This window comes from Cebus imitator, unplaced genomic scaffold (genome assembly GCF_001604975.1).
Source record: "Cebus imitator isolate Cc_AM_T3 unplaced genomic scaffold, Cebus_imitator-1.0 Scaffold57, whole genome shotgun sequence".
Taxonomy (NCBI): Eukaryota; Metazoa; Chordata; class Mammalia; order Primates; family Cebidae; genus Cebus; species Cebus imitator.
Genome location: NW_016107372.1, coordinates 4,355,624 through 4,380,693, shown reverse-complemented (window position 1 = coordinate 4,380,693; position 25,070 = coordinate 4,355,624). Strand labels below are relative to the sequence as shown.

The window sequence follows — 25,070 nt, the reverse complement described above, 5'->3', positions numbered from 1 at the left end:
AAAAAAAAAAAAAAAAAAAAAAAAGTAAAAATGAAGGCACTGAAATGAGACAAGATGAAAACAATGACAGTTTGATAGACTGAATTCAGAGATTCACTCCAACAAAATGCAGTGCATAACTGGCCTGAGAGTCAAGATTAGCCTCACTTTCCTCCGTAAGGCTTGGAAGGGTTGCCTCTGAAGGAAACATAGTGATCAGCCAAAAGAACTAAGGAAATGGTTCCATAATCAAGACAAGACTAAATTAGAATGAAAAGTCCTATAACCCTGAACTTTCTCTGCAGACAAAGGACTGGAACTGAAAGGGAAATCAGGAACGAGCTTTCAATATCCCGGAACAACGTGGCTTCCCCAGCCAAGTTCAAACTCCTCTCCTCCTCACTCTCTTAGTTTTAGGCACAGTTCACTTGCTCATACATGGTATTCCTTTGCTTCTCCCACATCCATGATGTCTTCCTTATTCTTTAGAGTTAAGACCAAGTCTCATTTTCTCAGGGAAGCCTTCCCTGGAATCCCAACTGAAGTTTAGTTGCTTTTTGATAGGCTCTTCATTCAGAACACTTAACTGGATTTAAATTGACATATCCCTTAGTGTGTGTGTCTTTCACAAAACTATGTGTTTAATAAAAGAATTATTATTATTATTATCATTATTTGCTCCGTTACCCAGGCTGGAGTGCAGTGGCACAATCATTGCTCACCGCAGCCTCCAACTCTTGCGTTCCAGCTATCCTCTCACTTCAGCCTCCTGAGTAGCTGGGACTACAGGCACACACCATCATGCCCAGATAATTTTTTAATTTTTTTGTAGAGAGGGGGTCTTGCTGTGTCTCCTAGGCTGCTCTTGAGCTACTGGCCTCCAAGGATCCTCACACCTTGGCCTCCCAAAGTGTTCGGAATACAGACATGAGCCACTGAGTCAGGCTGAAACTCTGTCCTTATAAGATTAGAGACTCTCCTTAAATTCATTCACTGCTATATTCCTGCAGGTGCCTAACAGATATTTCTCACTGTGTAAGTCATAAAAGGTAAACTGAGGAAACTCACTTTCTTTATAATAAAGCCCTGTTTGACCCTTATATTCTCTAGACTGGGAGTCAAGAAGCATGATTAGCGATTCTACCAATATTTCTAACGCCCTGTGTATTCTTGCATAGATTACTGGTATTTATATGGCATGCTATTTCCTTAGTCCTCCATTTTACATCCGGGTAGAGATTTATTCCTTAGAGCAAATAAGGAGGAAGGGTGTTAGCCAGCCCCTTCTTCCATCCTCTTGGTGACTAGAGTGTTAACATGTCAGTCCAGTTCTGAAGTTTAATAATTGGAAGCCCACTTACCTGTAGATATGAGCCACATTCTCTAAAATTGACATCATTGCTAATATAGATGAACAGGTTTGCTCCATACTATTTTACAGGGTGTGCACTGCACAATTTCACAGATGCCCTTTGCACTGTAGTCATGGCAGCCTCACCGTGAGTTTGATCTATGACCTAATCTTTTGCCTTATTTCACAATTGGTTCAGAAATCAGGCCAGGTGCTAGTTATTGGGTTCCTTTTCCAAATTTCAACTGTTGCTTTTCTGATATCCAGCTTCCTTATTTATGAAACAGGGGAGTTAAAATGGATACTCATTAGTCATCTTTTTTCAACAAAAAAACTTCTTTGAACCTAAGAATTCTCTGAAATTCTGGTGACCAACAACTGATGTCCCAGATATTCGCGGTGGATAACAATTAATTAAAATACATTTTTTAACCTTAAATAGTGGGGAAATTTGGCCCTTACTGGGGAAATTCAGTGACTGGGGATCTTTGCATGAGTATGAAAAAGCAGTCAGCAGTCTAAAACTGAGCTGTCCAATACAGAAGCTACTAGCCACACACAGTTAGCACTTGAAATGCGGCCAGTCCAACCTTAGCTGCTGTCAGCGTAGAACACACATGCGATTTCAAAGGCAGGAGGAAGAAGTGGCTTATTTGCAAGAGGAACTAGGTTTGCACAATCATCTGAATTATCTCACTGATAAATGTATATTAATCATATGTTAAAATGATTAAATATATTTAAATATATTAAATATATTTAATATTTAAATACATAAAATATTTAAATATATTATGTTAAATCAAATAAAGTATGAAAGTTGTCTTCACTTGTTTTTACTTGTTAAAATGTGACTACTACATTTTTAAATTGCACATGTGGGTGGCATTACACTTCTACTGTTCAGTTCTAACCTGGAAGATTAACAAGAGTATTATTAGAGGCTAAAGATGAGCTTGTGTTTCTTCCTTTTACTTGTCCAACTTTCACCCAAACTTCAGGATTCTTTGGGGAACTAAGGTCATTTTGGAAAGTAGTCACTGTGCATAGGAAATAGGAATGATGGTGCAGGACCCCAGGCCCTCAAGGGCAAGATAACCAAGGTGTTCACACACAACTGAAGGGAACAACATTCATACCTTTCTGGCCATCTTTTCCATCACATCCTGGAAAGCCTTTGTATCCTGGAGGGCCTGGTGGGCCAGGGGGACCTGGTGAGCCTGGTAAGCCGCAGTCACCTGGCTCCCCGCTCAGAAGGTCAATAGTCCCAGGGGGGCCTGGAGGCCCAGGTGCTCCTAACCAAAGATAAGAGAAAAAAAATTTCTTTTAATCAAAGACAAATGTGTATACTGGCTGCTCAACAGCTTCTTAAGAAAAACAATTTAATGATTTGCAAGCAAGGAATAAGAGAATTAGAAGAATAAGAAAGTCAATGATATCAGAAATAAAACAGAATGGGTCACAACACGAAGTTAAGAAACGGTGTAGATGATGGGTTGGCAACTGTCAGACAAAGTAAACCCAAGAAAAACCTCCCTTCCCTTCAGAGTCATTCCTGTTGAAAATATCATTTTGGGGTTTTGTTTATATTGCCATCTTACTGCTTTAATAAGATGAATGGATGGATAGATGGATAGATGGTTGGATGGATAGATGGGATAGATAGATGGACGAATGAATGGATAGATGAATAGAGTACCAAACAGGCAGATGAATGGATAGAGGAATGGGTGAGTGGATGGATGGATGGATGGATGGATGGATGGATGGATGGATGAATGGATGGTTTGATGCATAGGTAGACAGACAGTTGGATGGATAGATAAGATAGATGAATGCATGGATGAATGAATGGATAGATGAATAGAGTACAAAACATAAATGAATGGATAGATGGGTGGGTGCATGGGTGGATGGATCAATGGATGGATATATTGATGGACAGATAGACATTTGAGGAAATATGTCTGGTGGGAAAGAAATGTTCACTCAATTAAATTTGTAATCTCAACGGAAAACAAGTTTCTACAAATAGGAATAAATTGACCCCAATTATATTCCCACTTAGCTTCTATACTTCTTGGCACACTTTTGAGAGCTTTATTCGTTTTAGTGTGCAATCTCTAAAATCCTAAAGATTCAAAGTTGATGGGCATGTGTCTTTGTAAAAGAGTTCTAAGAGTTTGAATGAATGCAATTGTCTGCATTTAGCAAGAGATCACACAGAGCCATGCTCTTCTCCCGACTCCCAACCCATCTCTAGTCTGAATCTATTTGGTCAGCTTAGCAATGACTTCCAACATCTTTCCTTGCCAAAGTTTGTCCTTGTGAAATGATGAAAGAAACATGTACTGTCAGCAGCACATGAAGAGACTTTCTGGTGTGCAACAGGCCTGTGTCCTGACACTCTGGGCTACTGGCTTATGCGACATGGTTTATGTCACAGTTTATGTCACAGTGTTTATGTCACAGTGTTTTATGTGACAGCTGCTAGAGACCAACAAGGAGGGTGCAATTCCCACTTGCTACCCACTTCTGAAGACTTTTGGTCAGCACTAAGCTGGTGATAGGACATGCTTGTCAGTCTCTACACTGAAGAGGCAAGGGCCTAACAGAGCTGAAACAGAAGCGTGCGAGGGCCAAGTCCTGGTCCTGGACATGGTCCTGAGAGCCACCACTACCCACAGTTCCACCCCAACTCTGTCCCACTTGTCCACCTGCCAAACTAATGGGGGGCCTGCTTCAGTGCTTCTGTTCTGCCGCTCTCTGGTCCCACATTCCTCCAGAGCTGGCAGCATCTAACCGAGGAAGCACCGCCATCCTTTGCCACGAATCTCTATACCTCTTAGGCCATCAGGACCAGGAGGTCCCTGATCTCCAGGTGGGCCCGGGTCAGGAACATCCTTAGGAGGTCTTCCTGTGGCACCTGCAGGACCAGGTGGTCCTGATCTCCCTAAGAAGAGACATGTTCACGTTAGCCTCATTGCATTTGGAAGGTTGTGGTTTAGTTATTGGAAGAAGAACAAAGCATGCTGCAGCTTACCCGGGGGCCCTGGAGGACCTTTTTCTCCACAAGGACCTGGAGGAGAGATTCCAGGGCTCCCAGGGTCTCCTCTCTCCCCTTTTAGTCCAGGTATTCCCACTGGACCAGGTGGGCCCACATCATGCAAACCTTAATGGGGAAAACAGAATTAATACTATATCTTCTCGTTGCTTGTCCCAGTTATAGTGCCTGGAAAGGAATCGCTTCCCAATAGCAGCAGAGAAGCGACTGATTCTGCAGACACCAACCACTGGTTGCAATGGTGGTCCAAATGGCTGCACCATTTCTCTCTCAGGAACCATCGCACTGGTCAGCCATACGTTTTATTTCTTTCATAATTGTTTTCCAGATTTAAACAACAACAGCAACTTACAGACAATACCAGCATTCCCACCTCTACAATGGATAGAGTAAAAACAAATGAGATACAATAAGTAATTAAGAATAAGTTAGGCCGGGCGCAGTGGCTCACGCCTGTAATCCCAGCACTTTGGAAGGCCGAGGCGGGTAGATCACGAGGTCAAGAGATCGAGACCATCCTGGTCAACATGGTGAAACCCCGTCTCTACTAAAAATACAAAAAATTAGCTGGGTGTAGTGGTGCGTGCCTGTAATCCCAGCTACTCAGGAGGCTGAGGCAGGCAAATTGCCTGAACCCAGGAGGCGGAGGTTGCGGTGAGCCGAGATCACACTATTGCACTCCAGCCTGGGTAACAAGAGCGAAACTCCGTCTCAAAAAAAAAAAAAAAAAAAAGAATAAGTTGCTTGAAATTTGAGGTAGAAACTGGCATAATTAGAACTATTGTGGAATTTCACACTGGGAAGGAAGGACATCAGTGTTTTCTTGGAAGGCACACACATTTAATCTGACTACTTGGAGGAGCTACTACATGAATCTTATGTAACTATATCACAGAATCTTACAATCTATAGATTTCACCTCTCTCCAACAATATATTCAAACCTAGCAGCACAATTTCTGTCCCCCAGGGTCATTCAAATTTGCACATTAGGTCCCAGCTACTTTGATCATAAGCGGTTTTTCTGAGAAAGTAACACAATAAATGTGCATTATATTAACAGAACAAGGTAAAATGCACTTGCTGAAGATAAGCCTTTTTAGGGTATAAAAATAACAGCAACTTGTAGAAGTAATTTGTTTTAGCTATAGCCATAAAAGGATGCTATAAGTACTAATTTGACCCACGTGGTCAAACATGGCATTACTATACTTAATACAAAAATTCTAAAATCCCCAACTGTTTACTTGTTAGGATAACATTTTGAAATCTGGCTCCATTAAAGCAATTGTTCAGAGTACTTTTAGTAGACAGAAAATTCCAAGCAATGCCAACATTCCTTCTTAAATAGGGTCTTCTCAAATGTCCTTTTCAAATGTCATTTTCAGCACTAAAAATAGCTCCAATCATATGTCTCTAACCTAAGCCAGTTTTTGTAGTTTTGCATGCAAATCTCATGAAGTTTAGAAACACCAGGGGAGGGTACCACTTTCTCTCATGAACCATTGATTGAAACCCAGTGTGTTACAAATGATTAGGGGCTTACCTGTAGCACCTTTGGTTCCTTTCTGACCCTTCAATCCATGCAAGCCGTTCAGGCCAGGTGATCCGGAGGGACCTGAAACACACACCGACCTGTGATCCAAAGAGAAGGCCAGCCACCGGTACTCAATCTAGCTACAACCGCAGACACTGCCCAGCAGAGAGCGCACTGATCGAGCCAGCAGCCGGCTCTCAGAGTCTGGACTTCCTCATCAGGGTGGAAACCCAGGCCCAGAACTATTTAACACATTTACCCGATAAAGGTTTTCTGCCAAGACAGCTTAACGTAAACATTTCTTTGGTTTTAAACTACTGCCGTTCGTTTCTGATCCTATCATGACCAGATACGGTCTAGAATTACCGAATCTTGGCGTAGTAAGTGATCTTTGCTTTTATGACAATAAAATCACCCGAGATAGATAGGGAAAGAGATTGGATGGGAGCAAATCCAGGCCTCCCACCTCCCAGACTTGGGGTCACTGCACCCTCCCAGGGGCTGCAGGCTCTGGTTTCGTCAGGATCTAGTCATGGAAATGCATTCAGGCAGAGGATGTGTGGAGCCGTGGCGTGCTGGCGAATGCTTGCCCTGCAATGCTCAGGCCTGCGTGGTGAGTATGGCTGCAGCTGTTGCTTTGCAGACACTTCCTTCAGAGCCATTCTGATGCCTTTGTGCAGAAGCTAAGTTGATTTTGCGATGATCTCTGAAAACTCCCATCTCTGCAAAAAGACACTACCTCACTGATGCCTGTGCCTTCTCTCGGAAACTTCTGTTTAGTTCTCTAAAGAGCTGTCCACCAGCCTGGCTTAACTGAAGTTGTCACTAAACGCTTCCGGTGGAAAATTCATTTTTTCATCAATGTATGTTGCATTGTGCTGAACTTGTGTGAATGAGAGCCTTTTCAAATAACACTTCTTAATGGCCCTTGGTAAAGTTGGAGGGGGAGAGGGAGGGAAGAAAGTCGGGAAGGAATATTTATCGAGCATCTTCTGGGCACTGAGCCCTCTGCTGGGTGCCTTCTCACAAGTCCTGTCCCACTGATGGGTATGAGCACTGACGCTTCTCCCCAGCCTCTGGCCAAGCCTGGGAAACTTCCTTTCTCATTGGTAGAGCTTCCACCCAGTGAGCCTCTTGGTGCACAGCCAGCCTGTTTGCATATTTTAGGGTCACATCTCTCAAACTTGGGATAAAAATACCAGCAGCTTATATGGTTGAACACAGAAGGTGCCCCTCACCCACCCCCATAATATAGGACCCCCTTGATGGTTGATGTCCATCCCACACTGTGCAACAGGCATGTCTTTGGGTGACTGTCTCCTCTGCTCAGGGATAAATCAGAGTTCAAGGCTAGGTCCTATTACTCTTTCGATCCCCATACTTAGCATGGATGTGCTCCATATTGAATACCTTGTAGTGTTCAATAAATGTATGTTGAGTGAGTCAATGAGTGCATGAGAAAATACGGAACAAGGTGGATGAGGGAGAAAGCTATAAAAAGGAGCAGGCTACAATTTCTATTTGTATGCCATATCTTTCTTTAATAGATTTATAGGACAAATAGAATTTACAGAAGTTAAAGGTATCCATTTGCATAGAAATAATTCAAGTGCTAATTGTTATCTACTCATTTTAAGCAAGTCCTCTGTGGATTCTTATTAGAAGATGGCACAGTTAGTTGGTTCTATTCTATTTAAAATCAGTACTTGAAATTGTCATTATTCTTTTCTTTAAGATCTAAACTGTAGATTGGTTCAAATGAGCCATATTCTCTTGCACCCAAAAGAAAAAAAAAGTAAAGAAAACAAAGGAATGCATATTTATTTTCCCTAAATCTCTTATACCTAACCACTTTTTACAGTTCTGGCTTATTCTCCCAACCTCTTTCTTATTTTATGAGCCAGCATTTCAAGTTTGCACCAAAAGAACACACAGTCCCTCTCCATCTGCCAGATCTGGATATTTATGGCAATCTATCTAAAATGATAATAAAATTTCAGGGGACCACTTCACTATTTCCACATATTTTGATCTCCAGCTTTAGTCACCAAGATTGACGGCTTGGGGACTTGGCTGGGGTGGAATGTCCCTATTTTCTGCCAGCTCTCCATTGTCACATCAACACATCCAGATCCTGGGTTGTCACGGTCCCAGCCTCTCACCATTGTTGAACTGGCCGACCCTTATCTGACCCAATGTTATCATTCTAAATTGAATGCAGCTACATCTGAGTAGGGTTGTAAGGGTAATTTTTCCTTTTTACTGAAAGCTTTTTATCAATCCCATCTCTAAATCAGAAAGTTGTTCATGCGTGAAATATATACAGTGCAGATGAGAGGCGATTAGGCTAACAAAGCACATTTCTGGGTAATGAGGAATTTTTATTCACCTCTCTGGTCATCCTCCTGCTAAACAACCATCATTTAAGGCTGCAGCATACTGCACTTTCAGGCGGGTGCTCTTTCTCTAGTCAGCAAATCTAATCTCCAATCCAGCCGGAATTGCAGCTCCCATCTTTGTTAGCCAGCAGGCTTTTTATGACTAGATTCCCTCTCTCAGGCTATATTTTGTTCTAAAGCCTGAAAACATTTCTCTAACCCCCCCCCCAAGAGCCTTTATATGGGTTCATACTTTTAATAGACAGGGTGAGCAATGTGTTCCTTTTTGCCTGGGACTTTTTCCTGGTTTGAGCACTGAAATTTCTACGTCCTGAAATACCCACTTAGGCCCAGGCAAAACAGGACAGCTGGTCATCCTAACTTTACAGCTGAAGGAAAGAGAGACCTTTGTGACTATAAGTGATGGTTGAAAAACCTGGAAGATTCTTATTAACAAAGATTCTGAAATAAGATTTAAATTTTTTTTTATATCAGCAAGTTCGTGAGTGCCTACTCAGGGCGTAAGATATGATCCCCTAATGCACAGGGAGTCTGCCCCAAATGTACCTCCCGGCAGGTGCTGTCAAGACAAGGCAGAACAAGAAAGAAGCATTTCCTGACTTGACAGAAGAAACAGGCAATTATATCCAGTGGGGTAAGTGCTGTGGGGGCAGGGCAGGAGGGGAGTCATCTAGTAAAAAACGGATGGAGAACATTGCCATGATTTTCCTAGCTCTAAAAGGCATCACATTTCTTTTCTGAGGAAAGCCATTTGCCAATTCTTTTTTCTTATGAAACATTTTACTTGCTACCAACCAAAATATCCAATCCACATTCTTTCCAGCTCTTGTCATGCTATAGATAATTTCTTTAGGTTTCCATTATTTCAATCTTATATTACTTTCCAGGTAGAAATTGGGTGTTTTCCTTTTAGAGTTTATATGTACTTAAAAATTTAAGTCTTAGAAATCAAGCCCTTTTGATTATTATTATTCTTTAAGTTCTGGGATACATGTGCAGAACATGCAGGTTTGTTACATAGGTATACACGTGCCATGGTGGTTGGCTGCACCCATCAACCCACCATCTACATTAGGTGTTTCTCCTAATGCTATTCCTCTCCTAGCCTCCATCCCCCAACAGACTCCAGTGTGTGATGTTCCCCTCCCTGTGTCCATGTGTTCTCATTGTTCAACACCCACTTATGAGTGAGAACATGCAGTGTTTGGTTTTCTGTTCCTGTGTTAGTTTGCTGAGCATGATGGTTTCCAGCTTCATCCATGTCCCTGCAAAGGACATAAATTCATCTTTTTTTATGGCTGCATAGTATTCCATGGTGTATATGTCACACATTTTCTTTATTCCATCTGTCATTGATGGGCTTTTTGGTTGGTTCCAAGTCTTTGCTATTGTGAATGATGATGCAATATACATATGTGTACATGTGTTTTATAGTAGAATGATGTATAATCCTTTGGGTATATACCCAGTAATGGGATCGCTGGGTCAAATGGTATTTCTGGTTCTAGATCTTTGAAGAATCACTGTCTTCCACAATGGTTGAACTAAATTACACTCCCACCAACAGTGTAAAGGCATTCCTATCTCATCGTGGTTTTGATTTGCATTTCTCTAATGACCAGTGATGATGAGCTTTTTTTTCATATGTTTGTTGGCCACATACATGCCTTCTTTTGAGAAATATCTGTTCATATTCTTCACCCACTTTTTGATGGGGTTGTTCTTTTTCTTGCAAATTTATTTAAGTTTCTTGTAGATTCTGGATATTAGCCCTTTGTCAGATGGACAGATTGCAAAAATTTTCTCCCATCCTGTAGGTTGCTTGTTCACTATGATGATAGTTTCTTTTGCTATGCAGGAATTCTTTAGTTTAATTAGATCCCATTTGTCAATTTTGGCTTTTGTTGCCATTGCTTCTGGTGTTTTAATCATGAAATCTTTGCCCATGCTTTTGTCCTAAATGTTTTTTTCCTAGGGTTTTTATGGTTTTAGGTCTTACATTTAAGTCTTTAATCCATCTTGAGTTAATTTGTGTATAAGGTGTAAGAATGGGGCCCAGTTTCAGTTTTCTGCATATGGCTAGCCAGTTTTCCTAGCACCATTTATTAAAAAGGGAATCCTTTCCCCATTGTTTATTTTTATCAGATTTGTCAAAGATCAGATGGTTGTAGATGTGTGGCATTACTTCTGAGGCCTCTGCTAGGTTGTGTTGCCTTATGTTATCTGTTTTGGTATCAGTACCATGCTGTTTTGGTTACTGTGGCCTTGCAGTATAGTTTGAAGTCAGGTAGCATGATGCCTCCAGCTTTGTTCTTTTTGCTTAGGATTGTCTTGACTATACGGACTCTTTTTTGGTTCCATATGAAATTTAAAGTAATTTTTTCTAATTTTGTGAAGAAAGTCAATGGGAGCTGCAATCAAGCCACTTTTAGCATATGTTGAAGTTAAAGTTTAAATCTGATTGAACGCAAGCAGGACTCAAAATCCATATGGCCTGTTCTAGCAGAGCAACTCTTCAAAATAAATGGCTTCTCTTTCCACGGAATCACACTGAATAACACCTACCACACTACAACTTCTGCAAAATTGGAATTTTTTCAAAGCTATCTGATGTGTAAAGAAGGCAAAGTGTGGGAAAATTATATTTGAATTTTCAAAACAATAAAAGGAATAATCCCAGAAGAAGGGGTTTCCAACTCAGTACCTTCTGAAAGGAGGTACTTTTTATTTTACCAAGATTTCATATATGTATGAGTCAATGAGTGAAGGCAGGTGGAAGGAGAAGGGAAAGATGAAGGAATAGAGGAAACTTGGTTAGAGGACACTACCAAGTAAGCTGGGACCATCAGCAGTTGGTTCAGGTAAGGATTGCAACCTCATGGCTACCAGCTCAGTTATTCATTCTCCTGTTTGTCCATTCATTCACACCACCAACCGATATACTTATTGGGTTTTGACTGGGTCCCAAGGATATATGAAAGGTCCTTGGTTATTAAAAAAATCATACTCTATTTGATGAGAAAAACCTCCAAACAAATGTGATACAACATAAGTGTTATGATAAAGGTATGCCCAAAAATACCCATAGAAAATGTATCTTTTCTTTTCTTTTAAGATGGAGTCTTGCTCTGTTGCCCAGGCTGGAGTGCACTGGCACGATCTTGGCTCGCTGCAACCTCCACCTCCTGGGTCCAAGTGATTCTCCTGCCTCAGACTCCCAAGTAGTTGGGATTACAGGCATGCACAACTATATGGCTAATATTTATATTTTTAGTAAAGATGGGTTTTCACCATGTTGGCCAGGCTGGTCTCGAACTACTGACCTCAAGTGATCTGCCCACATCAGCTTCCCAAAGTGCTGGGATTACAGGTGTGAGCCACCACACCCAGCCAAAAAAGTACTTTTTCTGAAGTGGATGAAATGGACTGAAGAGGGATGAATACCATAGATGAATATGAGGGAATAAAGATTGGTTAATGACATGCATTTTATATTATCTTATTTTATGTTACATTATAACCAGATTTTTATAACCAGTCCATTATTGCCTTTACAGATCAATAAATTCAACCCAGAAAAAATTATTCTTGATGGAACAAAGATGATGAACACTAATTACTCTATCTCTGTAGCACCTTATTATTTTATCTTTCTTCCACTTATCATGATCAGTAAACATATATTCATTTCCACATATGTTATTAACGTCTTTCTCTCCTGCCATACTGTGAGCTCCATGAGGGCAGGGAGCAGGTTTATGTTCTTCAAAAGTGTGCACCTAGCATCTAGCACAGAATCTAGGATATAGTAAGAGCTTAGTCATATGTGAAGGCCAGGCTAAATTCCTTCAGAAATAAGATGGCAGCAGCTGGGTGCTCACATCCTAGCACTTTGAGAGGCCAAGACAGCTGAATCATTTGAGATCAGGAGTTTGAGAACAGCCTAGCCATGTTTGAGACATGGTGAAACCCTGTCTCCACTAAAAAATACAAAAGTTAGCCAAGTGTGGTGGCAGGTGCCTGTAATCCCAGCTACTCAGGAGGCTGAGGCAGGAGAATCACTTGAGTCAGAGAAATGGAGGTTGCAGTGAGCTGAGATCATGCCACTGTACTCCAGCCTGGGTGATAGAGCAAGACACCGTCTAAGAAAAAAAAAAAAGAAAGGAAAGGAAAAAGGAAAAAGGAAAGGAAAGGGAAGGGAAGGGAGAGGAGAAGAGAGAGACAGGGAGAGAGGAAAGAAGGGAGGGAGGGAGCGAGGAAGGGAAGAGAAGAAGGCAGCGTCATCGTCTCCTTGGTAGAAGGCACGTCAGCTGGCTGGATGGGCACCACCTATAGCCCTGGCTAAGGAAGAATAGGAAGATGCTAATGGCACCTATGGAAAAGAGTGGCATGACCAAGAGCAGGGTCACTCACTGGTACAGGAAAAAAAGCCTTCAATTTGCCCTCATTGGTCTGTATCCTTCTGATGAGATGGGCTTCCTTTTGACTTACCTTTTATTCCCGGAGGACCTGGTATCCCTGGATCACCCTGGAGGCCTCTTAGCCCAGGGTCTCCCATTTCTCCTTGCTGTCCCCTCAGTCCAGGAATCCCCTGATCACCTGAGGATGACAGGGAAGTTTGGCAGACACCCAGATCCAGATAATAAATGCGTTACATTCACTGGGAAAGTCATCTATGTTCTTAATATATGGGTAACCGTGAACATTGTCTCATTACTTTTTTTCCTATACATCTTAACTCTAAGGAGTTAAGATATATAAATGAAATGCCCATAATTTTGATAACAAAATGCCCATAATCCCAACACCTTAACGCAATTGTCCATAGGTACATACATGTACAGATAATACTCACAGAGTTAAGATATATAATTTAAAATACATTTAAATTAGGGAGGAGAAAATACACTTCCAAATGAATGAATGAAGTTGCTGATTATAGTTTTAAACTTTCCCTTTTTTTTTTCTGACTTGGCAGAAAAGGTATCCATTAAAATGCTGTGCGACAAGGGTGACATCTGCTTTAGGTCTAAAGGAGAAAAAAAAATCCAGCATCCTGAATGGCAGGGGAAATACAAAGGGCTAGAAAGGAGCTGCAATCTGAGCCAGACACAGTAGCTCATGCCTATAATCCTGGCTCTTTAGGAGGCTGAGACAACCTCCTTGAAGCCAGGAGTTCTAGGCTACAGTGAGCTATGATTGTGCCACCACACTCCAGCCTGGTTAATAGAGTGAGACCCTCTCTTTCTAAAAAAATAAAAACTAAAACGAAAAGAGTTGCTATCTGTCAGACCACTGCTTTGTGTCTGGTGCCATGCTAGGCACTTTACAGGTGCTGTCTTAGTCTACTCCAAGTCACTCAGTGAAACCCACTAGCTTATAGGTGAGGCATAGCTGAGTTTGAGCGACCTATCCAAAGTCATCGATCTGGGAAACGGCAGGGCCATATCTGAATTTAGGTCTAGTTAAAGTCTAGCTGTTTCTGAAACACTCTGAGACACAATAGCGCTCAGGAAGTCTCCAGATTTTCTGTCAAGGTACCTGGGCACCCTGGTGATCCAGAGGGGCCAGGTGGTCCTGGTCTTCCAGGTGATCCTCTGGGTCCTTCAATGCCAGGCAAGCCAGGCTCTCCGGGTGCTCCAAAATGCCCTAAAGAAGGAAAAGTCAAATATCTGAGTTGCTGTTTGAGACAATGAATTTATAAAATCGCCAACTTCAGCCCACCCTCTTCTTTTCTATCTTTACTTTTTTATTTTTAAATAGTTTCTATTGGAAATGAAAATAACATTAAGGAAAAACTGATAATAAAATGCCCATAAACCCACACCTTAACACGATTCTCCATATGTATATACATGTACAGATAATACCCTCAGATTTTTAAAAAATTAGTGTTGTATCATAAGTAATTTTCCAAGTTTATAATAGTTTCCCTAATTAGCATTTTTAAGTGAATGGCCGATAGCTTTTTGAGTCGATCTTAAATAAATTAACTAATCAAATTTTCTTCTACTGTTGACCATTTGAGTTATCTCTAGCTCTTGGCTGTCATTCATAAAGCTCTTTGTACACCCCTTGTCATTTTTTTTCTGCTATTAAATTATTTCCTTAAAAAAATTTCTAGGAGTAGATTTTCTGGATAAATAGCACAATATTTTGGTATTTTCAAATGAATTTTAAATGGTGAAGCATTTTAAAGTATATTATATCATAGTGTAATTCCATCCCTAAATAGTTCAGTAGGTAAGAAGTCTGAAAACTAAGAACATTTTTCCATGTTGCCAAAATAACAGTTTCACAGCCAAGAAAATTAATAGCAATTAATACCATCTAATACTCATCCCATACTTGAATTCCCCCAGTTCTCCCCTTAATGTCCTTCACAGTTGGTTTATACACACCACATTCCGTCCCAGAGCCACCCATAATATTTCATGGATAGGTCTCTTCAATTTTTAAATATTTAAAACAGTCCTTTTCTCATGACAGTGACTTGCTGCAGAGCACAATTCAGTTCTTTTCTAATTTTCTAGAATAGACCACTCAACACTTGGTTCTTGGTACAGGTTGTCAGTAGTTTGGAGTAAATGCTGCATGGGCTCAAAACACCATATGGAACCTATGCACAGCTCCAAGAGCATGCCATTTTCTCACTGAGGACATTTTAGTTGGCTTCTTTTCCTGCTAATTTATTAAGGATAAAATGATATTTCAGACACATGAAATTACATTTCTTTGATTGCTAAAGAGGATGACTATTTCCCCATGTGTTTATTTACAATGTATGAGTTTAATGCATGTTTATAGGATAAACCAGTAGTGTGTGCTGAAAATCACTGGTTGAATTTGCAAATGAAATATGTCTCTGTATTTACAAACCATGGTGGGGGGCTGTAGTCATCATTTATTATAACACACATGAAACAAGCTTTGTTAGTCTACACCTGTTCACTGATCAAATTTAACATCTGTTAGTCTCACTATGTGTTATCTTATTTATCCTGAAAACATTCCTACAGTAAAGGTAAAGAAGCATTCTTCTCCTCTACAAGTGATAACACTGAGGTACTTTTTTAAAAAGTGTCTCCTGAATTTTGTAGGGTTGTGTTAAGAACAGAACTTCTGAGTTAATTTGCACTGTATTTCCTCTCTGAATAGAGTGCAGAGTGGGTAGGACTGAGGCCAGGACAATCACATGTAATCCCAAGACCAGCTGCAGATCCATGCCTTCTTGCAATGCTCATTCAAATTCAATGCAGCTTTCTCCAGTCAACGGAAATAGTATATTAAGTAAACTCCGTGCTGGTGAACAACATATAATATAATGTAACATTTCTAAGCTCAGGCCATGGCATATGGGAAAGGGGCGAATTTAAATGGTGGTAACCACAGGAGACCAGGCCAATTCAGCCAAGGCAAATTTTCTGAAGAGTCAGCCTAAGTGTAAAATCACTCGGGTTTATGATTTTTAACTTAAAGTACTAGGTAACATCACAGGCCCCCATTTTGGACTACTCTGAGCTTATAAAATCTTATTATCTTCATGATTTGCTGATTGATGATGATGATCATCATCATTGCACTTTACATTTGTATAGTCATTTTCAGTTTCAATTTATTTCCTTTGCTCCTCAAGATAATCCTTTAATATGCACAAGGTCTGTTTATAGGTGAGGGAATTACACTCAGAGAAGATACTCAGCTTACCCAAGACCACAGGTGAAGTAATAATGGAGGTTGACTTTGAGCCACTGATTTTTCCCTGCTGAGGCTTCTCGTTTTGATATTTGTCATGGACACCCATAATCTTGACCTCAAAACTATTTTCCCCATCAAACGTACACCTCAGTTACACAGTTCAGTTAACATATTATGCTACCTTGGCTGGGCATGGCGGCTCACACCTATAATCCCAGCACTTTGGGAGACCAAAGCAGAAAGATCACTTGAGGCCAGGAGTTTGAGACCAGCCTGGCCAACATGGAAAAACTCCGTCTCTACCAAAATATAAAAATTAGCTGAGTGTGGTGGCACACACCTGTAGTCCCAGCTACTTGGGAGGGTAATGTAGGAGAATTGCTTGAATCCAGAAGGTGGAGGTTGCAGTGAACAAGATTGTGCCACTGCATTCCAGTCTGGGCAACAGGGTAAGACTCCATCTCAAAAATTTAAAAATTATACTGTCTAAATATACCTGTCCACGACAGAGGTAAAAAACCCATTGGAAAGAGTGGGAAGAAGATGAGAAAGGTACCTTTTGCCACTGTACTAACTTGTTTATGTTAGACTTCCATTTTAGCAATCTTACGGTATAAAAACAAAGAAAATAACATTTCTCATAATAGTTTTGCTCAAAAAAAAATCTAAAATTCTTTCAGCTATGTGAAATGAAACATGACTATTGCCAGAGGGAATTTTAAGATAATGCACAAAATTATTAATACTAGGTATTTTAATTTACAAGGGACCCATCTAAACACAAACTTGGTTTCTAACCTGACCACTATTGCCTGAATCCCCTGGGGCATAACTTATTTAAGCAGGCATCTGTGGAAGGACATTTGTTCCATCCAAACAATGCATATTCCTGGGCATCCATCTTTGTATACTTGTCTGACAATTGACTCCAGATAAATTCCTAGGAGTAGAATTCCTAAGTCAAGGGATATGCATATTTTAAATATTGATGCATTTCTATAGGGCCCAGGAAGGGAGTATCAATTAATATCCCCAACATTTTCTGAAACATAAACATATAGGAGTGCAAACCAACAGAGCGTTCTGTCCTAAGGCTGCTTTCCCCTCTGGGAGTCCTGTTCTATTGGCTTTGAACTGCAGTGATTTCCTTTTCCCTGTAAAGCATAGAACTGTGCATAGCACTGGCACCCGCCTTCTGCTGTGGATCATCCAATGTAGCCAGTGGTGGCGTCAACTGTCACAAGAACGCAATGGTGCATCACAATCCATTCTGAAGAATTCCATGTTAATTGTTATTGAGAAACAAAATGTTGTTTTAAATGTTGTTTTAGATTTCTTGTTGGTGATGAGGTTTATGTTTGCTTGGTTTGGTGTGATTTTTAGTAAATTAAAATAGGTTCAGTGGTAGCTCAGCAATGGTGCACTTCACTTACACTGGCACATGCTTTCCTCTGTAGAAAGAAAGAGCTGGAATGACAACCTGCAGCTGTAGTCAGTGTGAGTGGTTATTGCGAATGCATCATTTTAAATGATAGAGATTGCAAAGCAGTCCAGATTTTAATTGTTTGTGATATTCATTTTTGAGTTTGCCAAAATATGGGCATGCCTGGGGAGTTTATTGTTGTGTCAACATCGTTGGTCACATGAACCATGATGGAAAAATGATCGAGAATCCCTAGTGTATAATCCTGGTGTTCTTCTAGGCCAGAAATGCTATAGAAATGTTTGTACATAATTGGTTTTATCTGTACCTTAATGCACAAAGGGGGAAGAAAATATTGATACAATCATTGCCAGCTACAAGTAATTGTTCTGTTTTTCAAACTAAACTATTCCTTTTTGTTTTAGTAAGAAAAATATGCAGCTATACCTGGACATCCAGGGCTACCTGGCTCACCCTTTGGACCAGGTGGACTGAAGTGACTGGCAGGGTCACCTGTGCTTCCTGAAAGGGATAAAACACATGTGACATTATTTCAGACAATTTAATTTGGTTTCACACAAGTGACAATAACTTTTATGGTATTTGTCGGCATAGCCTATCTTCAGATATTTTAGGAGACTATTTCTGAATACTTTTTTTCTAAACAAGAACAAACATAAATATAGATGCAAGATGCAATGTAAATCACACACACACACACACACACACACACACAGAGTTTTAGAGTTCATCACAATTATAAGGATCTCCAGGTCTTGATAAGTTTGAGTTTTTAAGTCCTGAAAAAATGTTCAAATTTAGGTTTCTATTTAAGAAATTGTTCAGCATTGAGTGACTATACGCTTAGTCAAAAGAGTGACCAAAATCGTCACTGTTCTGGCTGCTGCAATCATATTTCAAGCGCTCTTATAAGGCAGCTCAATTCAGCGTCCTCGCAAAAAGAAAATCACAAAGGCATACTGCATGGATGACAAGAGACGGCACATTCAAAAGCCACTGTAGGCCATGATTCCCACAGTCCCACGAAGCTACTGGACACAGCCCCGTAATGCTTCCAGACACAAGGATCTACATCATGGTTGAGAGCCAGTTTGAAGTGGAGGACTCGAAACGGAGTGGGAGGAAAGGCAAGAAAATCGATGGGGTTTCAAGAGAATTAGAGAGCGAAGTTAGGTGTATCTTACAGTAATTGCCCATTTATACCCTTTTCTAAAGGGGTCCCACCAGCACCTTGTGGAAGCCTTTCTTTTATCTGACCCTACCCATGGTCATGGCCAATTGCTTGAGGGGTGGGACTCTGACCCACTCCAGGTCAACCAAGTCTCTCCTTAAGAAGATGGAAGAAGAAAGTGAGAGTTTGAAGTCCTTGGCTATTGGGACAGGAACCTAAAGGATTGTCATGAGTTGCCCTGATGTAGAACATGTTGGAGTGCACCCCAACATATCCAGAAAATCCAAAAAAGATACTGCATAGAGAGAGATGAAGCCAGTTGGTAGACAGGTAAGTAAAAATTAGACCATGGGAAAAAGTAAGAAGCCATGGGTTGCATAAGGGCTAGGTCCCTTTAGCCTTGGCAGAACTATGTCTCCTATCTGTGGGATCCATGAGACATCTTTGACTCCAGGTGCCTTGAGTGCATTTCAATTTCTTGTAAGCATGGCTCAATACAAGTATGAAGGAAGTGAAAAGAGGTAAGTTTTTACTGTGAAAGAAAGGTAAAGAGATTACAGTAAATGTATAGGTAAGCAGAAAAGAAGTGATTTCTGAATCTTGAAGTTATAAACATCAAAATCAAATATAAAACCTTTTCTATTTTCAACCATTTCACAAGAAGGGATCTTGAGAAATGATTATTCTTTCTGAAGAAATAAGCCCACACAGTTCATGTTTTTTACAGCATTTAGCATATTATTTACAGTGTCTCTCAAAGTAGTAAGACAGAAGATTTCAGGTGGTTCATTACTTAGTATTTTATATTTTAAATTTATTTTAACCTATATCAAAATGAAGGATAACTGCATGTTAACCTGTGAATTTACAGCCGCTTAGGCTAAGGCTAAGGTTAAAAAGGTGAATCATTTTAAAGTAGATTTAAAGAAAAATATTAACCCAATGGTATACAAAGATAGTAAAACTATTAAAGGTTTTATGCAAACATTGCAATTCAAGATATCTGGCTTTTTGATTGTTTACTTGTTTGTCTCAGTAAGTGGTTAATGAAACCTCTCTTTCACTATAACATCAGGTATGTTACAATGTAACATTTTTTTTGACACAAGGTAAACTAAGACCCATGGGCCAAATCTAGCCTGCAGCATATTTTGTAAATAAAGTTCTACTGGAAAACAGTCACACTCCTTTGTTTACATATAATTTAAGGCTACTTTCACACTATAACAACACAGTCGAATAGTTGTGACTGAGACCATATGGCTCAACAAGATGAAAATTATTATGATCTGGCCCTTTAGGAAAAACATATTTCGCTGACCTTGACTTAAGGTAAAAAATAACCCAATTGTAAATTAGGTCTATCTTGGAACTTCTTTTTTCTTTTTTTTCATTACTGTACTTTAGGTTTTGGGGTATATGTGCAGATCATGCAGGATTGTTGCATAGGTACATACATGGCAAGGTGGTTTGCTGCCTTCATCCCCCCATCACCTATATCTGGTATTTCTCCCCTCGTTATCCCTCCCCACCCTGTCCACCCCCTGCTGTCCCTCCCCTAGCCTCCTCCAGCTGACTGCAGTGTGTGATGTTCCCCTCCCTGTGTCCATGTGTTCTAATTGTTCAACACCTGCCTATGAGTGCTAACATGCGGTGTTTGGTTTTCTGTTTCTGTGTCAGTTTGCTGAGAATGATGGTTTCCAGATTCATCCATGTCCCTATGAAGGACACAAACTTATTGTTTTTTATGGCTGCGTAGTGTTCCATGGTGTATATGTGCTATATTTTCTTTATCCAGTCTATCATTGATGGATATTTGGGTTGGTTCCAGGTCTTTGCTATTGTAAACAGTGCCACAATGAACATACGTGTGCATGTGTCTTTATAATAGAACAACTTATAATTCTTTGGGTACCTTGGAACTTCTTAACACCTGCTAGAAAGTCATAGCTTTAGCCTCTGTGTCTTAACTGGGAATCTAAAAGCTGTACTTAAGGAGTGCTTAGAAGAGATACTGGCTCCTGTGGGACATGGGGTTTCTAAGCCAAGGTGGGCACTGCCCACTGGTGTGAATTTGTTCTCCTTGCAACTGAGCTGTTACTTGCGGGACTGCAGTCACTCCAAGGACTGCCACTGGGACTCTCGCTGAGGAGGCGGACCCAAAGAGCCTGCAGGCATGCTGTTTTCTATCTGATGCCCTTGGATCTGAGTGACAACTGTAGAACATTTGGATCTTCAGTGTTTGATTGCCTAAGAAGAGCCCCTTGAGTGTGGTAGTTTCTTTTATATACTTTGCTTATCATGTGAAAGGCACTTGTTTACAATGTTATAAACACTGAGTTTGACAGGTGGCTTCTGTATCTCCAAACCATACCTTTAGGTCCTCTTGATCCATCAATTCCTGAAAATCCAGGGGGACCTGGAGAACCTGGCTCACCCTGACAGTTTAATGAAACAAAAGGCCTGAATCAGATTTCAAATACAAATGGCACATGCATGACATGATCCAGTTGTAATTTTCTATAACGAATTTGGTTTTTGTAATTTGCAGTGGTAATGAAAATTGAAATGCATTGCAGGCTTCCCACTGCATGTATCTAGTTTTTCAAAGTTGATATAGCTGCTCCAGAATTAGAATTCTCAATAGCAGCTGGTAGCATCCCATTCTTTACACTTGGTTGTGAAACAGTAATTGTGTTTCTAATTTGAATTTTAAATTATAAATAAACAAGTTGATACTAAATAAAATAGTATTATAGGTCATAGCATATGAAAGACTTTAAAAATTCATTTCATTACAAAAGATGGATAGTGAGTTACACATTTTCCAGAAGTGTAATGTCGGGTACTACACGTATTGTACCTCTCAGCTTCTTAAAGGGTATTTCACTTATGGTTGTGAAGATTGAATATATTTAAAGCAAAATCTGTGATATCTGAAATGGGAAGACCTTAAAGACAGAATTTAGGTGATTTTTTCAGGACAACTTTCATTCCAGTAGACCAGTGGTCATAAGGCAAGTCTTTATGGGGTTGTTTAAACTGGGCTGGGGGATGTGGATTATGCGACCTGGTCCTCTATGTTAGGGGAACCAGGCAGGAGCACTGGTCAGAAATGTCAGTTTCATTGTGGCCTTCTAGAAGTTTCCATTTTTTCCTTGGGCTACACCTCACATTCTAAAAGCCAGTGAAAAGGCAATGGTATACACTGGCAAATTATAGCTCCTTACGGACATACTAAGAGCAGAAAGGTTTTATTATCTCTTCCCTCGCAAAGCAGTAGCCCCTTACCTGGTCACCTGGAAGTCCTGGAAAACCAATGAACCCTCTTAAACCAGTTGAGCCTGGAGGACCTGGGGGTCCAGGAGGCCCTGGCTGACCTTTCCCACCAGGTTCCCCTCTGTGAAATCCAGGTGGTCCATATCTTCCTGGCTCTCCTCTTCTCCCTTGCATCCCAGGAGTTCCTTTATCACCTGAGGAAGTTGAAAGTGTTACAGGTCTCTTTGCTGAAATTTTGAGCTAGGTAGTAGTTAAGCTGAGGAACTTGGTCCTACTTTTAGGAGGCAAAGCCAAAGGTATTGAGATTCTGATTCCTGCCCTCAGCCGCTTCCTGGCTGCAGTGACCTCACTGAGGAAAGAAGCTGCCTGGGAACACACTAAGGACTCTTAGAGGTGGGAGGGAGCACACAGGACTATTTGCTTCAACTGCTTATTTTACAAATGAGGAAGCACTTACTCGGAAAACTTAAAATATTTGCCCTGTAACAACTAGCTGAAAGAAGCCAAGATGAGCACTTCATGCAGACTAAGTCTGACCTTGGAAGTGCACATAAATGGGGTGGTCAAAATCCTCACTCTGCCATGTTTCTGTGGACCAGCAGCATGGGCATCGGGGCACCTGTTGGAAAGGCAGGATCCCTGGCTGCCCCACAAGCTGCTGAATCAGAATCTGCATTTTAGCAGGCTCTCCAGGTGATTGTTCATTGAAGTTTGATAGGCACTGGTTATAATGATATGAACAGTCACTGTGCTATTCACTTTAGAACCAACTACCAAACCTGAAACCAGTATTTTATGTATAGCTCAGGTTAATCCTAGTTTAGAATATCCAAATCTAGGAATTCACAGGAACTTCAGCTAAGTTTTAGCGTGGGGAAGCAAAAGATGTATCGCAAGGTTGATTAGTGTTTATTTATATCTGAAAAATGGCCTTTTCTCACTGTGGCTCACGCCTATAATCCAGCACTTTGGGAGGCCCAGGCGGGTGGATCACCTGAGGTCAGGAGTTCGAGATCAGCTTGGTCAACATGATGAAACCCCGTCTTTACTAAAAATACAAAATTAGCCTGGCGCGGTGGTGTGCACCTGTAATCCCAGCTACTTGGGAGTCTGAGGAAGGAGAATCACTTGAACCTGGGAGGCAGAGGTTGCAGTGAGCCAAGATGGCACCATTGCACTCCAGCTTAGGTGACAAGAGTGAAACTCAGTCTCAAAACAAAAGGCCTTTTCTAATCTCAGCATTATTGAGGAAAGTCACCTAACACACATGTGACCTATAAAGATGTCAACTTATTTGATACGGTCAAAAACTCTGTTTACCTCTTTCTCCTGGGAGTCCCTCATCTCCAGGAGATCCAGGTTCCCCGGGTTTTCCCTTTTTGGAAATGATAGCCATTTCTCCTTCATCTCCGGGAGGTCCTATGGCTCCTTTAGATATTAATTATGCAAGAGCAAAATGAACAGGAACATTGCACACATAATTCATCCATTACCACAATTCACTCCCAGTTCATAAATTCCCACTTAACCTACAAAGCTGTATTTATGTAGATCACAAAATGTCACCATCGTTGGCTGATTTCCTAAAGAAAGGTCAGTTACCCTTTACATTCCTAACCCCATTTGTCCAGCCACGGAGTCTGGTGTACCAGGTATGCTCAGGGAATGTTTGCCAAATTCAACCAAACTGGCCGGGGTCTTCACTGAGGTTAAGACAAATTTGAAAAGTTCCAGTCTACAAAAAAAAATGTCACTTTATTCTATAAAATTTGAATTTGCCCTAGCCATCCTCTCTTACTTTCGTTATATTAAAAGAACAGATATTTATCTCAATGTGGCGATCCTCACATTGACTTCCAAAAGATAAGAAGGGCATATTTAACTTCTGCCTGATTTCATAAGCACTGCCCAGCTGTAGCAGTGCCCAGGCATGGGCTCCTACCAGCTTAACGAGTGCTAATTACCAAACCCTGCAAGCCAGTTGTTAAACCACTGCTAACTTCAAATCAGCCATGGTGAGAGTATTTTCACCATAGCACTTAGCAAGCGCTACAAACCACGGTGCTCTTTTTTTCTTTTTTGTATTTCAAAGAACTAGTTTACTAGCCCATCACTGGGATTAGTCCAAATTTTAATTTTTAGTGGGATAACTGTATAGTAGCATAATAGCACAGCAAACATCACTCATCTAAGTTGGCAAAGAGTGACTGATTGATTCCTTGATTCTACATAAATAATTTACAAGCTAGTAAAACAAAAAATTGTGGTAGCATCAATCAACTAAGAAGAAAAGGTAATTTTAATTTAATATGAGGCTACTCGCCCAAAAGGCTTTAAGGGCAAAAGTCCTTGTGTCTGAAAATTGTCAAGCATTTTTTCTCAACATTGGAAAGGAAATATCTTCACCTATTGGTGCAGCAGGGCTAAGGAGTAAGAATAAACATTTAACAGGGATGGGGGCATAATATTTAAACCATTGGTCTCAAAACTCATTTTTCATAGTAAAGAAAACATTTCTTTCTAATGAAGTTTGGGGAAACTCTATTCATGGCCCAGATGAAAGTGGACTCAGGTAGCTCCGAGTTTGGCAATCAGCAGCCCACGGGCCAAATGCCTTCTGCTGCCAGTTTATACAACCCATGAGATGTGAATGGTTTTTACACATGTGAGATGGTTGAGGGGTAAAACTCAAAAACAAGGTCATATTTTGTGGTGTGAAAATTATATGAAATTCAAATCTTAGTATCCATAAATACCATCTTATTGAAAATTTTATTTTACCTTTGTTTCCGTGTTGTCTATGGCTTTCATGCTGCGAAAGCAGACTTCAGACATTGTGACAGAGGCTAGATGGTCTGCAAAGCCTGAAATTGTCACTATCAGGCTTTTTACTGTCAGGAAGAGCTTACCAACCTCTGTTCTAACTGAAACAAGAGCCCCCCTTCCTAAAAGGTGAGAAAGTTCTCTGAAACCTAGAAGCTATAAATCAGTGCATTAAAAACCACTTGTTAATTTGTTTCAATGAATAGAGCAATTCACTTGCCATCTATATGTAATGAGATTAAGAGGTAAAGAAAATAAATTTTGTTTAAATTTCTAAAACAAGCACCATAGAACTAAAAGGAAGAGTAATCCAGCCTTCAGAAAAG

General features: G+C 40.5%; 1 protein-coding gene across 6 annotated transcripts in view; it reads right to left on the bottom strand.

Moving 5' to 3' along the window:
- COL4A4 (collagen type IV alpha 4 chain) overlaps window positions 1-25,070 on the bottom strand; it is a 186,428-nt gene that overhangs the window by 58,382 nt on the left and 102,976 nt on the right. For all 6 annotated transcript variants that reach the window (XM_037738747.1, XM_017529106.2, XM_037738746.1 and 3 more), the window contains 10 exons: window positions 23,242-23,349; window positions 21,934-22,115; window positions 21,017-21,080; window positions 17,898-17,972; window positions 13,871-13,978; window positions 12,821-12,928; window positions 5,940-6,011; window positions 4,374-4,502; window positions 4,173-4,283; window positions 2,470-2,625 (listed from right to left, as the gene is read on the bottom strand). In XM_037738747.1, the coding sequence (XP_037594675.1) occupies window positions 2,470-2,625; window positions 4,173-4,283; window positions 4,374-4,502; window positions 5,940-6,011; window positions 12,821-12,928; window positions 13,871-13,978; window positions 17,898-17,972; window positions 21,017-21,080; window positions 21,934-22,115; window positions 23,242-23,349 (1,113 nt within the window). The remainder of the gene's footprint in view (window positions 1-2,469; window positions 2,626-4,172; window positions 4,284-4,373; window positions 4,503-5,939; window positions 6,012-12,820; window positions 12,929-13,870; window positions 13,979-17,897; window positions 17,973-21,016; window positions 21,081-21,933; window positions 22,116-23,241; window positions 23,350-25,070) is intronic.